The following is a 17,559-nucleotide window of genomic DNA, read 5'->3' on the forward strand; positions in this document are numbered from 1 at the left end:
AGGAAAATCACTGTTTTCTGCTTCCATTCACAGGGAAAAGCACTCATTACTTTCATGAGATTTGACTTCAGTCCATGCATTGGAGAAGTTTGCCCGGTCATAAACACATTCAAAAGACCAGTGAAACTGACAAGTCACTCCTTTTCACACTAGCTTCACAAAAACAGTTCCACACATAAGAACTCCATGGCTCAAGAGGAGGGAGGCGCCATGGTTGAAAGGAGGCAAGCTGATGGACTCTTCTTCCCAGTTCACCTCTGCACTGAACCTGACCTTCCCACACCAGCAGGCAGCCACAGAAGATGACTGAGACCACAGATGCAGGTTGTACAGGTTTATTTTTCCAATACCATGAGACATACAAGAGCAGTGCTTTTTATTTTCTGGGCAGCCCCATGAACCAGACCAGTGTCAAACTACCCTTGAGTGGCCCCAAAGGTACAAGGAAGAAAGAGGACTGGACACACATGGGCACCTGCTCCTGGTCTTTGGTAAACACTCTTGAGCTGACAACTGACTCGGCCAATATTCCATTTAAACTACGGCATCTAAATCAACTTCCCACTCATGCTTCAGAGAACAGAAATGCCAAGTTAAAGGGGGCGGGGGAGATGAGATGAGCCTTGTCCAAGCATACACATTTTATACTTCATACAGAAGTACTTGCAGAGAGAGACCTAAATTAAACAAGAATTCTCAACTTCACAAAAAGCTGAGATACAAGAGACAAGGCAGGAAGCAGAAAGACAAGTGCAGGGAAAATACCTGCTAAAAATGTGTTGGAAGAGAGGCAGGCATGGCTTTCTTCCCAAACCTGTCAAAAGTAGGTCAAAAGGAGCCCGGTGGCCCCAGGTATTGCTGTGATGAGTGGTGACCCTGGAGCCAGATCAGAAGGCCTGCCTGGGGGGCTGCTCAGGGAACTCACCTATGAATCCAGAAGCCCTTAAGACCGGTAGTGGTGATGTCACATCTGGTAGCAAGCAGCCATTAAAGGCTGGGGATATGAGAAGCAGGTGTGCTTGCTCAGTGGTGTGCAGGTGGGCTGATCGTGGCTCTGCAGGATATGGCAGATGCCCTGGCAGTGCCTGATAAGGCACCAGGCCAACCTGACAGATCACAAGTCAGTCACCTCTCCCCCTCACATCAAGCAGCAGAGCACTCAGTGGCTTTAACAATCATTGTTGAGAAGTAAAAGACACCACTTTAATGTAATGATGAAGACATAAAATAAGAGTTCATGTTTTCTGTACAATACATCCATTTACAGAATCGGCCAGTACTGTGTACAACATATAAATACAGGATAAAACATTAGAGGTGCATAGAGCATACTTACAGAAGCCAAAAAGTTCGCTTTATACATCCAAGAATAGAGTTAAAAATATAAAAATAAGAAACACACACTGCTTGGAAATGTAAAATGACTTTCACATACACAGGTGTGTGGAGATGCCCATTCCCGGAGTCCAATGTGACAAGGAGGGTAGCAGGCAGAGAAGCTACCTGTGAACACCAGTACAGCTGACTCGCAAGGTGTACAAATGGCATTTTCATAGGAAACAAACCCTATTCCCTGACCCCATTGTCCAAGCAGGGCTATTCAAGTTTCCAAAATATCTTGTGGGCTTGAGGATCATACAGAGACAGTTAAGTCCCAAACTGGCTGCAGATAAAGAACCAAAGGTCAAACTGCCTCCATCAACCAGCAAACAAGTGAACTGTGACCCTGAAGTCAGCAGGTGCTCAACCCCCTTGGTGGGCAATGATGAGAGTTGGTTTTTTCCCCAACCATCAACTTCCCAGAGCAGCAGAAGATGGTTGAGAGGGGATAGTGGAAGACTCACATTCCTGCTCAGTTCAGGTGAGTTCCCTTGGTGGAGAACACAACCTTCTTAAGTTTCAAGACCCCCTAGGTGTCAGGCAGACTCCCCTGTCACACCAGGCTCTGTCTACAAAGGCTCAGGCTGGCCAGCCCATCAGGCCCTCTTGGCAAGACCAAAAGGGTTCATAAATGCCAAACAGCTTTAGCACTATAAATTTTAGGGGGAGGCAAGAGTGCTCTTGCCTACTGAGAGTCTACTATGTCAATGATATTCTCTATACAGATTTAAGGTCATTATCAAAATACACACACTAAACATACAATTTTTCGAATGGCCATAATTTATTATCTCACCACAAGGCACAATACACAGAGCTTTGAGGGTCCAATACAGTCATCATGACAAAATGCACCACAGCCTTGGCACATGATCATGGCTTTCAGGCTGCACGCACACTGGAGCGAGATGCTCTCCACTGTGCTGCTGTCGGTGAACATCTGCAAGGAAAGCGATGCACTGTGGCTCGCACCAAAGTTTGCTTTGTGGCTTAGCTGCACCACACTTCCAGCAAGGCCCCTGGGGAAGGCAGGTGAGCTGGAGGAGTAATTAAAGCTGGTGGAACTCAGCTGGAGTTTGGAAAGCTTACTATAAAAGGCCTGCTTGATGTTGAGTTGGGAGGAAATGGAAGAAGGCTCCAGAGGCTGAGCCGGCCCTTTCCCTGGCTCTCGGGGCAGTTTCCAGAAGGGCAAGTCCATGACAAAGGGCATCCCTTGTAAGTGACCCACTAGTTCTAGAGGACTGTGCCCAGTAGCTTTTTTGTTTTCTGTATTTGCAGTAAGAGGACCCCCCACAAGAGTTTTCTCATTCTTGCTGCTAACAACAGAGGCAGGGGGCAGCTTTGGAGCACAGTCTTCCCTTACTGCCTGAACCCCATCGGACACAGAGTTTTTACTTGGCCCCAACTTTCTACTGGGAAAAGCTGGAGGGACCTCAGCAGGCAGTGGTGTTGGGTCCACTGGTCTGGGGCACTGAAGGGTTGCAGCCACATTCACATTCCTAGGGCCAGAGAGCTTCTTCCCTTCGCCTCTGATGCTGTTCTGATCACCAAGGATGTGATCATTCTGCTCTGGACCACAAGAAATCACACTTGGAGATGAGAAACAAGGTGCTCTTGAGGTAGTGAGCTCACCTGGAGCAGCATCTGAATCACTACACTCGACAGCATCCCTGGCTTCCTTCTCCTCTTCAAAACCAAAAGACGACAACTGTTCTTTGGAATCTGTTTCTTCCAGTTTCCTGGAGGAAGTCACCAGCTTTGTCACTGGATGTAGGGAGTCTAAACTTGGGATCATCCTAAAAACCATCTGGGGTGCCCCAGGAGCCCGGGTGGTCTCTACCCTACCAAGATCAGTGCTCGCTTCACAGTTCTTAAGAAGAGGCTCTTTCAATCTTTTTAAACAACCAGAGTTGCTTCTGTCAACCATGAGACTATTTCCCCCAGGATCATGCAAAGATCCCATTCCCAGGGTCCCACCATGGCTCTGACCTTTTTTAAGTGGTAGCTGTGGGAATTCTGGCTTGCTGTCACTGTAGACTGGAGGAAGGACCATTTCTAGGGGCAAGTTACCCTGCAGCAACTGCATCACAAGTGGGCTGGTGGCCTCCACTGAGGACCCAGGTCTGGCCAGGCACACAGGTCTTGGCCGGTACTCAGTAGTGGACAGCAGCAGGGAGTCTGGGATTTTCTGGGGGACTGCACACACTCGAGACACCCAGCTCTGAGGGGCAACTAAGCCTTCTGTCCTTGTAGCCAGACTCAGGTCCCCATTGACCTTTGATGACAAGGCTGACTGGGGCCAACCATGCTCTGCACCCTTGTCCAACGAGGATCTCTGCGTCACTCTGGCTTCACTTGCATCAGCCTCGCTGCTGTCCTCAGTGAGGTGGCCTTCAAAGTCAGAGGCTGTGTCTGTGGACTCGCTGTCCGGGCTCAGTGAGTCAGCATCTCCACTGGTTTTCAGCTTCTCAACGTCGGACTGCCTGCTGTGGCTGCCAGTGCTGCCCCTGCCTTGAGGCAGCGCTGTCCAAAGTGAAGAGCAGCCACCAGGGGGCGTCCAGCCCTCTTTGGCTGCCAAGTCCCCAGGCAACGCAGCGAGGAGGGCTGCTTCTTCCCATTCTTCTCCAACCTGGGGCTCCACAGAGGGAACATTTTCTCTGGGTTCTGGCTCAGACTGTTCCACTATCTCATCATCTGATGGGATGGCTGTCCGAGGAGCAGCACTGCCAGACATGAGCACCTTGGTTTTCAATGGTATTCTACCATGGCTCTCGTCCACCGGTGAGCCAGAGTCACCAAATCCTAACTCGTCATTACATGATTTGTCCGGCAGGCAGCCAGCCAATGATAATTCAGGTGTGGAAGTGGGGGTGGTCACATTTACAGGATCCTTCAAAGTAGGATTACTGTCAAGGGCCTGGCCAATCTCCTCTTTTAATACAACAGCTTCCACTAGAGACTGTACAGCACCATTCTCTGAGGGGACAGTGGCTCCTTGCATCTCCCTCTCCCTTTCCCAGGAAGTGGTGCCAGATTCACCCTCAGTTCTACTATCTAGGTGCAACTTAGCCTGCCCCACTAACCTCCCAGCCAGTGGGGTCTGGGAGGACAGTGTGGGCAAAGCCTGGCACGGCTGGTCCCCAGTGGGCGCAACAGGGGGCTGAGAGGCATCTTCTAGCCCACGTGTGAGTACACCTGCAACCCTCTGCAGTGGGCAGCTTTTCTCCTTTCTGAGAGAAACCAAGTCCCCTCTTCTGGCTCTGGATATGGCAGTTCCTGCCTGGGTGAGCTCCCCATTCAAAGGACGAGGCGGCAATAGTTGTGTTCGCTGTAGATCTGCCGCACTCTCTCCAGGGGTGCTTGGGGTGCCCCTGGGCTTGGGGTGGCCACAGGCCTCATCACCATCACCACTGCTGCTGCCTCTACCACCTCCCTCATCGGTGGTCCCGCCGCCACCTCCACCCGGGCCACCCCCACCTCCGATGGCAGAGGTGGCCGCCTCTCTGTGGCAGTGTTGCCCTCTCGCCCCTCGGGCCTGCAGAGCACGGGCTTTAATGTCTGCGAGGGTCCTGGTACCGGTCCAGCCCCGGCAAGAGGACTCTGTGACGGGGATGATCCGGGGGCATATCTGGTAAGTGGGCTGGCCTTTAACCACCCAGGGTGGTTTGATACGTGAAAGTTGAATCTGTAAGAAAAGCACAGGGAAACAGTTTTAACTGGGCGACCCAACCTAGAAACTATAAAACAAAACTGAGAAACTAGCAGCTTAGAGATCATGAACTTGAGAATCAAACAATTTTCTTAAAAAATAAAACAATCGACAAATTGTTAATGCCACTGTGTGATAGTAGTAGAACAATACCAGTGATTGTGTAGATTTTATATTTGTATGACTAATTGTATCTTATAAAAAGCGTTCTGTTGTATGTTTTTTTTACCTGTTGTAAAAAAAATAAAAAAAGTTTAAAAAGTTTAAAAAAAACAACAATCATAATCAAATGGTTGCCCATAACATCCTTCATTCTGAAAATATTCTACTAAAGGGCAGTTTATGCCACACTTTTTTTGTGTGTGTGTGGGTGGGTACCAGGGATTGAACACAGGGGCATTCTACCTCTGAGATATACCCCTGGCCCTCTTTTTTATTATTTTGAAACAGGTTCTAAGTTGTGGAGTGCCTCACTAAGTAGCTGAGGCCGGCCTAGAACCTAGATCTTCCTGTCTCAGCCCCACAGTACTTACTGAGATTACAAGTGTGTACCACCATCCCTGGCTGATTTTTTTTTTTTTTAAACCTCATCCAGATATCCTAGGGAGGCTGCAGTTAAAATACAGAATGCAAGTTGGGCGTGGTGGCACATGCTTATAATCACCAGTACTTGGAAGGCTGAGACAGGAGGATTGCACATTTGAGGACAGCCTCATGCTTAATGAGGCTTCTGCAACTTAGTGAGACCCTGTTTCAAAATAAAGAATAAAAAATAGGGCTAGGGGTGTAGCTCAGAGGTAGAATGCCCCTGGGGTTCAACCCCCAGTACCACACACACACAAAAAAGCTCCATCTTCCCTCATAATTCAGGCCCAGAGCTCCAGGGATTCTCCCTACAAAGAGTTGTACAATCTCAAGACCCTCAAAGGGAACTTGGTGCCAGAAGGAATCAAACAATCTCCTACCCGGATGGGCGGGACTTTGGGCTCCTCTTTAGTGGGCTGTGGCTTTTCGGTGTGAACACTTTCAATTGTGTTACGAAAGGACTGACGATCTTCAAGCCGGGGCTTCTTTTCGGGAAAGGACGCAGAGGCCGCCTGCTCAAACGATTTCCTCTTCTGATCCTTGGGCTCCTGATCTGCAAGGTCCTGAGGCAAACTAGGAACTCTGTCTGGAGATGCAGCAGCAGCAAGTGCCAAGTTGTCTGGCTCAGTCTGAATCCGAGAAGCCACAGGTTCACCTGGGCATTCAGAACCCTCTGGGCCAGATGCTGCAGAGGACACACCTGGTAGTAGGGCACTGTTAACTTCCACTGAGTCGGTCTTAGCCTCCCCATCCTTGGAAAGGACGACGTCTGGTCCCACAGAGTTTATATCCTTAGCAACTCCTGCTTGTTCTGGCTCTTGTTTTTTGTACAGATTCCTTCTGGCTCTCGTTCGGATATCTGGCCGAGATCGTTTCTTAAAATGCCCATCCCGCTGCCGAGTGGCCGGCCCACGCTGTGGCCTCAATGTTTCTGCTGGGACACTCAAGCCACTCTTGATATCAGCATCCTCCTGGCTCACGTTCTGCTGCAATGACTCTACTTTGGTCAAACCCAATCTGTAAACCAAATTGACATCATCAGTTACAGGCCAGACAAGCATGTGTATTTCTAGAACAATACACATTCTGACACACAGAACAAAATAAATACATGTAGGACACAGTATTAACCACAGAGAAAAACATAATTTCACTTCACTATGAATGACACTGAGCTAAATGACCCAAGTCACTGCAATCTTTATATTCTTGTTCAACATAAAAATATATAGTACAAGCCCAGGCATGGTGGTGCACACTTGTAATCTGAACATTCAGGAGGCGGAGCCTGGAAGACAGCAGTTCACGGACAGCCTCAGCTACTTAGCAAGGCCTTTTAAAACTCAGCGAGACCCTGTTTCAAAAATAAAAAGACTGCCGGGCATGGTGGCGCATGCTTGTAATCCCTGCACTTGGGAGGCAGAGACAGGAGGATCGCACAGGTTCGAAGCCAGCCGCGTGCGCTGGCTTAGGAGACCCTGTTTCCAAATAAAAATGTAAAAATAGGTCTGGGAGTGTAGCCCGAAGGTAGAAGGGCTTCCAGGAACCCCAGTACCACACACACACACACACACACACACAAAATAAAAAATAAAAATAAAAAGACTAAAAAAATAGGGTTCTGGGTGTAGTTAGGTACAGTGCCCTGGGTCCCACCCCCAGTACCACCAAAAAATGTGTGTGTGTGTGTGTGTGTGTGTGTGTGTGTGTGTGTGTGTGTGTAAACAGTTGTTCCTTGGTATCTATGGGAAATTGGTTCCAGGACCCTCTGCAAATGCTAAAATCCATGAATGCTCAAGTCTATTATATAAAATGGCAGTAATATAGCCAAGGAGACTAAGTGAGGAGAATACTTGGTTAGAGACCAGCCTTAGCAACTTAGTGAGACTCTCAGCACACTAGCAAGCCCCAGTTTCAAAAATATAAGATAAATAGGGCAAGGGGTAAAGCTCAGAAGAATGCCCCTGTGTTCAATCCAAGTATCAAAAAAAAGGCATAATCTTTGCATATAATTCATGAGAATTGTCCCACATATTTTTGGCGTTAACTAGGGATTAAATCCAGAGGCATTCTACCTTCGAGCTACACCCCTCAAACCAATTTTATTTAATTGGAAACAAGTTTCACTAGGTTGATGAGTCTTACTACTTGCTGAGGATGTCCTCGAACAAGTGATCCTTTGGTCTCAGCTTCCCAAGTACTGGGATAATGGCTGTACACCACCACGCCCAGCTTTATTTTATTTAAAAAAAAAAAAAATTTTTTTTTTTTGCGATTTTAGGGATTGAATCCAGGGCATCTACCTCTAAGCTACACCCCCAGCCCAATTTCTAATTCTTTATTTTTGAAGTAAGTTCGCATTAAGTTGCCTAGGGCCTCACTAGGTAGCTGCGGCTGGCTTTGAACCCGCGATCCTCCAGTCTCCGCCTCGCAAGTACTGGGATTATAAGCATGCACCACCACACCTGGCTTCCCACATACTTTGTTTTTTATGTGTGTGGTGCTGGGATTTGAACGTAGGTCCTCATGTATGGTAGACAAGTGCTTTACCCCTGAGTAACATCCCCAGCTCTCTACCTGTATACTTTAAATCATCTCCAGATTACTTATCATTACTTAATACAATGTAAACACTTAAATAAGTAGTTGTACTAGGCTATTTAGGGAATAAGGACAAGGAAAAAAGTCTGTACACGCTCAGTACACATGCAAGTTTTTCCCCCAAGTATTTTCAAATTACAGTTGGTTGAATCCATGGATAGAAAACCCACAGGTACAAAGGGCTGATGGTATTTTGAGAACAATTTATATGCCTCAGTTATTAAAAAACACCCAGACCAGGACTCATAGCACCAAGTGCCTTACTTCTGTCCATAGTAGTCTTCAAAGAACTTTTCTTTCCATTGTTCCACCTTCTTTTCCTTCTCCATTTCCTGTCGTATCCTGACTTGCATCTCATGAGTAAATTCGCCTAAAGAGAAAGACTTTCTAATAAGTGCATTCAGAATATCGGTATTTGGCCTGCATACAACCACGTCTTCTAGTTCTATTATAGCAGGAGTTTAAAAGGGCGTGGCTAGGTGTGGTGGTACATGCCTGTAATCCCTATACTTGGGAGGGTGAAACAGGAGGATCACAGGTTTGAGGACAGCTTCAGCAAGTAGTGAGACTCTTATCAACCTAGAGAGACCCTGTTTCAAAAACAAAAATAGGAGCTGAGTGTGGTGGTGCACACTTTTAATCCCAGCATTTGGGAGGCTGAAACAGGAGGAATGAGGTTCTCGGACAGCCTCAGCTACTTAGTGAGGCCCTTTGCAACTCAAGGGATACCCTGTTTAAAAATGAATTACACACACACACACACGGCTGGGGGTATAACTCGGAGGTAAAATGCCCCTAAAGTTCCACCCCAGTACCCCCCCACACACACACATTAGGGGTAGAGGTGTAGCTTAAAGGTAGAAGTCTCCTGGGTTTAATTCCCAGTACCAAAAGAAAAAAGAAAAAGAAATTTACCACACACACAAAAAAAATGACATGCTTCTATCTCCTTCAGTGATTCTTAGACATTATGTTCTTAATCAGGACAAAGCTAACATGTCTGCTAGAAGGAAAATTTATTTGGCCTTAGGTCATTCAAGAGCAAGCAATGGTCAAAACTGATCAAAAAATAATATAAGCCAGGCGTAGTGGCACATGCTTGGCAGCATTCAGGAGGCTGACACCAGAGGTTCGCAGACAGCCTCAGGTACTCAGTGAGGCCCTCTGCAACTCAGTGAGATCCTGTTTTTTTTTTTTTTTTTTGTGGTACTGGGGTTCCTGGAAGCCCTTCTACCTCTGGGCTGCACTCCCAGACCTATTTTTACATTTTTATTTGGAAACAAGGTCTCCCAAGCCAGTGCGTGCCGCTGGCTTCGAACCTGCGCGATCCTCCTGTCTCTGCCTCCCAAGCACGGAGATTACAAGCGTGTGCCACCACGCCTGGCACTGAGATCCTGTTTTAAAATAAAGATTAAAAAAATAGAGCAGGGGGCCGGGTGTGGTGGCACACGCTTATAATCCCTGCGCTTGGGAGGCTGAGACAGGAGGATCACACGGGTTAGAAGCCAGCCTCAGCTACTTAGTGAGGCTTTCGGCAACTCAGTGAGACCCTGTTTCCAAATAAAATATAAAAAAGGTCTGGGAGTATAGCCTGGAGTTCTACCTCTGGGTTCCACCCCCAGTACCACCCAAAAAAAAAAAAAAAAAAAAAATAGAGCAGGGGGTGTATCTCAAAGGTAGAATGCCCCGGGGTTCCATCCCCAGACCCGCAAAATAAATAAATTAATAAGCAGAAGAATCATTATTATTCCTTGTGTAGAAAAAAAGCACGGCAGACCTGACAGCATATCCTCAGAAAGGCCTGCTTACAAGGACAGTCCTTGGCCAACATGTGGGAACATGGATTTCCAAGAGATTCCCATGCCTGAACTGTTGGTGCCAACGACATGGTTTATGCTTAACAGCTGCTTTCCTTTTGTCCTCAGCAGTGGCTTTTTCCCAATAAAAATCCTGGACATCAAGCCTTTAATGAGATTCCCTGATAGGTTATTTCCCAAGGGTGATCACAATTCATTTCTGGGAAAATTACATGTGCCCTGTGTTGTCTCCAAAGAGAGGACCTTAGAAGCTTGTACCTGGTTTTCCCTTCTCCTCACCCCAAGTACCTTCTCCCTTTGCTGAGTTTGTTACTTTCTTTTGCGATAAGTAAACCATTACCCTGAGCATGACCATACATGTAATCAAACCTAAGGGTGGTGAGGGTCCTCGACTCACTCTCACATAGCTTCCACACATAATATATTAAGAGAAGCTAACATTTATTCTAACAACGATGGCCAAAAACAAGAGCATGGTGGAACTTAACATGCCAAAACCACAGTGTACTTGCTTCTATTAGTCCAGACGATATCATGATTACTGAAAGGAATAGGTATTGTATGGTTTCAGTGATGAATATGAGAGGCAGAATGGGTTTGTACATACAAGAGAGTGGAAGTCCAAATACCATGTGACTTTTTCAGAACTGTATGGCATATGTCCACTACATTTATTAGTACCATGAAGAGAAAGCCTGCCTTAAACTAAATATCCCTTAAGAAAAAGAATTTGGTGAAAAATGAGTTATCTGGGTCTTAAATACCAAGAGACAGGTAACAGCACACATGGCAGGTACACCTCAAACCATGAGAGAGAAAGTCTACTTACCATCAGCCAGGCGTTCCCGCCAGCTCTGGGCCGCATGGGTGAAAAACTCGTTATTGAGCGCACTGCTGCTGATGCGTAACAGGCCATCTGTCCCCAACTAGGAAGACAAGGGGAAAAAACAGAAAGAACAATGAGACTGAGAGAGGATCCAGCTGAGAAAACGGTCTGGAGGCTGAGCAGTGTACCTGTCTGTCCACTTCAGGCAGTAGGAAGAGGAGTTGCTGCTGGAAGTGAGATGGCAGGGCATGAAAGGTTCGTGAGTTTATCAGCGCACGCAGGTTGGTGTTGACAAGAATAGACCCAGGAGTTTCAAAATCTATCTCCTCCCCTCTGTTGCGCTTCATTTGACCTGTGATTTTTGAAGCAAAATTTAGATTTTCAGTTTCTGAAAGCCAAAAAACAAATAAGTCAAGTTCCAATTGGCAGAGAAACTTTGTGGGTTTCTCTAAGCCACCCAGAAGTTTGTTCTGCACACAATGTGCCCAACTGTCCAGTCCATCCTAACCTGTGTAAAACTATTCCTTTCCAGTTTACTGCCTTTGCCACTGAACTTGACAACATCTAGGCTTGCCTCCCCTCAGACAACACTCTGTTCCATGCTGTATCACAGTCTGAAGAGGACACTCTTCCCACGGAAGAGCAGGCAGGGGCAGGTTCTGAGCACCCTTCAAGGCTGCAGAACAGGCTCCACAAAGCCCAACTGAAGAATGAAAGTTATTTAAAAATAACCCTAGTTAGTGTACTACAGAAAAAACCTGCAGAAGCCTTCTATGAATGAGGTACAATTTCCAGCCAGAAATATATCAAGGGGTAGTTGTTCAACAATAACTGAAACGTCAGTATCTCTCAGAAGCCCAAGTAAATGTTGCTTTCATTTAAAAAGAAAAAAATCACTACAAATAAAGGCGTTAGACTGAGCAATGCTAATAAGCTGAAAAAACAGTATGCCAGCAAACCTAGTTCCCACCTGGGCAATAGTTTATTTTCAGAATCCAATGTTAGTGGAACATAAGAAATAAATCCCACAATAGCAAACAGCTATTACTAGCATTAAGGATGGCCCTACTACGGGCAGAAGGTATATAAATGTAGCACTACTGAATTTGTTTGTGGACCCCAAATTCAACATGTGCTTCCAAAGGGAATCTATAGAGATTACAGGTGTGGAGAACAAGCAGAGTAGGATGCTACCAGAGGAAAGAAAACAGAAATGGGAATCCACTGAGAAGCTCAGAGGCATCTTCACTCACTCAAACACTTCTGAAACAGAACCAAGGCAGACACAAGCCAGGCCCCACAGGGACAGACAAGGACAGTATGGCACCATCTCTGTAAAGAGTTCACTCATAGCAGAGAACCATATGTGAAATAACCAAAACCAAAAGCAAAAACAGAGGGCCACCCAAGCAAAAATGAACTGGTAGAGACACCGTTTTCTCACTAGGCCTGCAGGGACCCCCTACAGGCAGAGAAATGAGTGCCAAGCCACTCACCTGTGGCCGGCTTCCGGAAGCCTCTCAGGAGCGGGGCAGGGTCCCGGGCGACCTCGGCCTGGCCACGAATAGCAGCACCGCCCAGGGCCAGAGAGCCGCTGCTGCTGCTGGACAGGCTGCCGCTCTCACCATGGGCGCGGCGGCCCGAGAACCCTGAAGACACAGCATTCCACTGGTCAAAAGCATCACGCGCCGCGCCCATGGCTCTCAGACAAGCTTAAATCTCCCAGCTCTCTCTGATGTGCTGCCAGCAATACTGGGGTGCTTCCATCACCCAGCCCTGGGCTGACAGAATCACCACTTCATGGTCTGGCTTTTTTATCACCTTAAGAATGCCAAACCACCACCTTCACTTATACATCACTACAGCTTTTACACAGCATGGGCACACTCCATCAGGTGCTCCATCAGAGGAGGGCACATAGCAGAGCCGGGCGACAGACACACCACACCACCACAGCATGCTAGAGGGCAGCTCTCTGGCTCTGGCTCAACAGCTTGACTGGCATTGCACAGCTAGGTCAGAGTACTGACAGAGGGAGGCCAAGTCCCTGGGACCTAAGGAAAAAGCAAATGAGCCTACACATACCTGATGCAGATTCCACGTGGGCCCCGTTTACCTTCAGAGGAGTCAGCACAACTCGAGGCAGCATCACCCCAGTTTTTTTCTTTTGTCTGTTTGCCTGTATTCCCAGAAGGGACAAAAGAGAGCTCAAGTCATATGCTGAGCCACAGCAGCACTCCCTGTTGACCTATACTACCCACTCTCTTAGAAGAGCTTGTGTGCAGCCAGAGTACAGGCAGTGCGGACAACAGCACCGATGGCCCTCACTGAGGTGTGCTGATCGCCACGGCACCCATTTCATGGCTAGCATCAGGCTGTGCCACTGTTCAAACAGCCACTCATGCTGTGTCCTCACTACTTAGGACTATAGTATATCCTCCCTTCCCTGCATGTTCACATGTGTAGTACAAAAACAAGAGAACTACCCAACCACATGAAGAGAAAAACAAATCACTCAGTTCTTGGACCTAATGTTCAGTTTTCCTAGGACCCACTTTAAAGTGGCGCTAAGGTGGAAATCAGATGTATTTCTCTGCTCTCAAACATGTTCACAGTTAACTGAAGAAGGAGGAAGAATCCTGACCTGCACCTGTACTCATTCATCCTCTTAAGACTGGTCTTCATCTCTCCTCCCTACCTGTGAGGAAGCTCTACAGCTGTCCCTGGCATTGGGAAGGGACTGACTCTGAGATTCTGTAGAACAGGATGCATTTGAAGATGTTTCATCAAGAGACACTGAAAGACGAGGAAGTGAAGGTTAGTCCCTAGGCTACGTGGGGGCTCTTCCCTACCTTCTTAAGGCACTTACCATCATTCTCACCACTCACAGTGCTGGCTTCATTAGACCCACAGCTCTCTACATCAGCTGAGTCCTCTGGCTCCTCTCCTTCTACTGCAGTTGGATTTCGAGACCACTGTAGGGCATCCTTCTGTAAAAGGAAATTAAAACCCTGCAAATTCTACAACAGACACTCCTAAATCTGCAAGGTTTGGGAGAAGAGGGAATTTGGAAATGTCTGTGTGTGTTTTGTGGTGCTGGGGTTGTTAAACACAGATCCTTAACACTTGCTAGGCAACACTCTGCCACTGAGTTACACCCCTAGCCTAAGATTTAGAATATTGGTTTCAGTCCCTTTCTAAATAAGCTTTCTCATCAAGTTCTTTTCATAAATACACCATTATTAAGAAAGTTAGATATACTTTTGCATTTGATCATTCATAAAACATTTACGTAACACTTCCTATAAGCTAGAGCATGCTAGTTCCTGGAGGTAGGTGTTAAGGAGTGGCATGCAGAGCCAGGCCTGGGGTATGTGCTAGTAACCCCAGTACTCGAGAGGCTGAGACAAGAGGATTACAGGTTTTAGGACAGCTGTGATAACCTAGTGAGTCTATGTTTCCAAACAAAAAATAACAAAAGGGCTGGGGATGTAGCTTAGAGGTAGAATGCCCCTTGGTTCAATCCCCAGTAGCATGCACCAAAAAAAAAAAAAAAAAAGTAGGAATCAGAGCCCTGCCTTCAAGGAGTTCAACTAACTAGGGAGAAAATACAAAGAGCAATAAAAGAAGTATACACATAGAGCTGGGGCACCTAACTCACTAAGTAGGGGGTAAAAGGCAAACTAAGACAGTGAAAACATGCTGGAGTGCAGAGAAGAACTCCACTGCACATTCCATCACCTCATCACCTAAAAGGTTCCTTGCATGAGCTCAGTGTCGAAGTCGACCAGAGAACCTTTGCGTTCTCTCCATAAGCGCTGCTTTATACCTCAAATCTAGGAAAGAGGCTAGGAAGGTAATCAGCAGTACAGCATTTGCCTAGCATGTTTGACAGTCTGGATTCAATATCCAGCACTGAAGTAAATAACTTTTTTTTTAATCTAGGAAGGAATATAAATATTGGGAGCTGGAGCCAGATGTGGTGGCCTATGCTTGTAAGCCCAGTACTTGGGAGGCTGAGATAGGAGGATCACAGGTTTGAAGCCAGCCTTAACAATTTAGCAAGGCTCTCCACAACTTAGTGAGACCCTGTTTCCAAATAAAATCTGGGGGTCTAGTTCAAAGGTAAAATGCCTCTGGGTTCAATCCCCAGTGAGACAGACAGACAGACAGACAGACACACACACACACACACACACACACACACACACACACACACACACACATATTGGGAGCTGGAGAAAAGATATAAAGTGAAAAAGGAAATGTCATTAAATAAAAGTGTGTATAATGTACACTTGTAATCCCAGTATTTGGGAGACCAAAACAGGATAATTGTGGATCGTGGACAGCCTCAGCTACTACTTAGTGAGGCCCTTTGCAACTCAGTGAGACCCTGTTTCAAAATAAAGAATAAAACATAGGGCTGGGAGTGGAGCTCGGAAGTAGAAGGCCCCTGGCTTCCATCCCCAGGACCTCCCCCCCTCAAATGTATGTAACAGAAGAGTAGATAAAAACATGATACTACCTCTTAAAAAATATATACCGTACGTTTAAGTTGGGTGTGGTGGCACATACCTGTATTCCCAGTTCTTGGGAGGCCAAGACAGGAGGATTGCAAATTCAAAGCCAGCCCCAACAACTTAGTGAAGCTCTCAGCAACTTACTGAGACCATGATCTCAAAATAAATAGGGCTGGCTGGACATGTTGGCGCATGCTTGTAATCCCAGTACTTGAGAGGCTAAGACAGGAAGATCTCAGGTTCATGGTATAGCCAGCCTCAGCAACTTAGGCCCTCCATGACTTAGTAAGACCCTGTTTCAAAATAAAGAATAAAAAATAGAGCTGGGGGTGTAGCTCGGAGGTAGAATTCCCCAGAGTTCAATGCCCAGTTCTGGGGGGAAAAAAAAAAAAAGTGCAGGGGTAGACTGGCAGCATAGACCAAAGGTCTTAGAAGGCCCCTGGGTTCAACTCCCTCCACAAAACACACACACACAAAAATTATACATACACATCATAAATATAAAAGGAGACCCCATAACAATCTGACAGTAATTTCATGGGTCCCTTGAACTACTACATTAAGTTTTCACCTATTTATTTTCACCAATTTTAAGTCAAAATCATTCTCTTAAATTAATAAAAAACAAAAACACATTTTTTTATTTTTTTATTTTTGCGGTTCTGTGGATGGAACTCAGGGGCATTTGACCTCTGAGCTACACCTTCTGCCCTATTTTTTATTCTTTATTTTTTGGTGGTACTGGGGTTCCTGGAAACCCTTCTACCTCCGGGTCACACTCCCAGATTTATTTTTTTATACTTTTTTATTTGGAAACAGGGTCTCTTAAGCCAGAGCAGCTGGCTTCGAACCTGTGTGATCCTCCTGTCTCCGCCTCCCAAGCGCGGGGATTACAAGCATGCGCCACCACGCCCGGCTTTTTATTCTTTATTTTGAAACAGGGTTTCACTAAGTTGCAGAGGGCCTCACTAAGTAGCTGAGACTGTCCGCGAACCCCAATCCTCCAGTCTCAGCCTCCCTAATGCCGGGATTACAAGCGTGTGCCACCACGCCAGGCTAAAAACACATTTTTATGTGTGTACATGGTACTGGGGATAGAATCCAGAAGCATTCTACCTCCAAGCTACAACCCCAGCCCTATTTTTTAGTCTTTATTTTATTTTTTGCAGTACTGAGGGTGGAACCCAGAGGCTTTCTATCCTCGGGCTATACTCCCAGACCTATTTTATACTTTATTTGGAAACAGGGTCTCACTAAGTTGCTGAGAGCCTCACTCAGTAGCTGAGGCTGGCTTCGAACCTGTGCGATCCTCCTGTCTCAGGCTCCCAAGCGCGGGGATTACAAACATGCTCCACCACACCCAGCTTAGTCTTTATTTAAACAGGGTCTCACTAAGTAGTAGCTTAGGATGTCCGCGAACCTGGATCCTCCTGTCTCAGCCTCCCAAATGCTGAGATTACAAGTGTGCGCCACCATGCCTGGCCAAAAAAAACACATTTTAGATCTTTATCTCTTCTTCCTACTGGCTGTAACTATAAATGTTCCTCAGAATCAAAAGCTAAGGAGTGCCAGACGTGGTGGCGCACGCCTGTAATCCCATCATTTGGGAGGCTGAGACTGGAGGATCGTGGTTCGCGGACAGCCTCAGCTACTTAGTGAGGCCCTCTGCAACTCACTGAGACACAATTTCAAAATAAAGAGGGCTGGGGGTGTAGCTCAGAGGTCAAATGCCCCAGTACAGAGAAAAAAAGGGGGGGGGGTAGGGAGGTACTTTTAGTATAGATTCTATGCTTACGGACTTCCATATTATGATGAAAATACTCTTGTTGATAAACTAAGATAAAATAATTATTAATGAATAAAAGGGGTCTATTATATTGGAAGATTTCACCTCCAATTATATGGAAAAATCACACAAATACTGTTGATGGAAGTAAAAATAATGTAAGATTCATGCTCTGCCAATAGGAGAATAAGCTGCAAAAATTAAACCAACAAATACATGGAGCATCCCTCATCAAAATGCTTGGACTTTGTAATCCTAGTACGTGGGAGGCTGAGACAAGAGGATCACACATGGCCAGCCTCAGCAACTTAGTGAGCCCTCCCCACCACTGT

At 46.4% G+C, this 17,559-nt stretch overlaps 1 protein-coding gene across 1 annotated transcript in view; it reads right to left on the reverse strand.

Annotated features, from left to right (window-relative positions):
• Window positions 1–2,167: 2,167 nt before the first annotated feature.
• Window positions 2,168–17,559, reverse strand: part of ASXL1 (ASXL transcriptional regulator 1) — a gene marked incomplete at both ends in the record, with an annotated part of 59,593 nt that continues 44,201 nt past the window's right edge. Inside the window, 9 exons of the mRNA XM_080716198.1 lie at window positions 2,168–5,065; window positions 6,055–6,691; window positions 8,540–8,645; window positions 10,922–11,018; window positions 11,107–11,270; window positions 12,415–12,567; window positions 13,004–13,097; window positions 13,617–13,714; window positions 13,788–13,908. Coding sequence (XP_080572324.1) covers window positions 2,168–5,065; window positions 6,055–6,691; window positions 8,540–8,645; window positions 10,922–11,018; window positions 11,107–11,270; window positions 12,415–12,567; window positions 13,004–13,097; window positions 13,617–13,714; window positions 13,788–13,908 — 4,368 coding nt within the window. The remainder of the gene's footprint in view (window positions 5,066–6,054; window positions 6,692–8,539; window positions 8,646–10,921; window positions 11,019–11,106; window positions 11,271–12,414; window positions 12,568–13,003; window positions 13,098–13,616; window positions 13,715–13,787; window positions 13,909–17,559) is intronic.

The sequence above is a fragment of the Muscardinus avellanarius genome, assembly GCF_963383645.1.
Source record: "Muscardinus avellanarius genome assembly, chromosome: 19".
NCBI classification, from domain to species: domain Eukaryota; kingdom Metazoa; phylum Chordata; class Mammalia; order Rodentia; family Gliridae; genus Muscardinus; species Muscardinus avellanarius.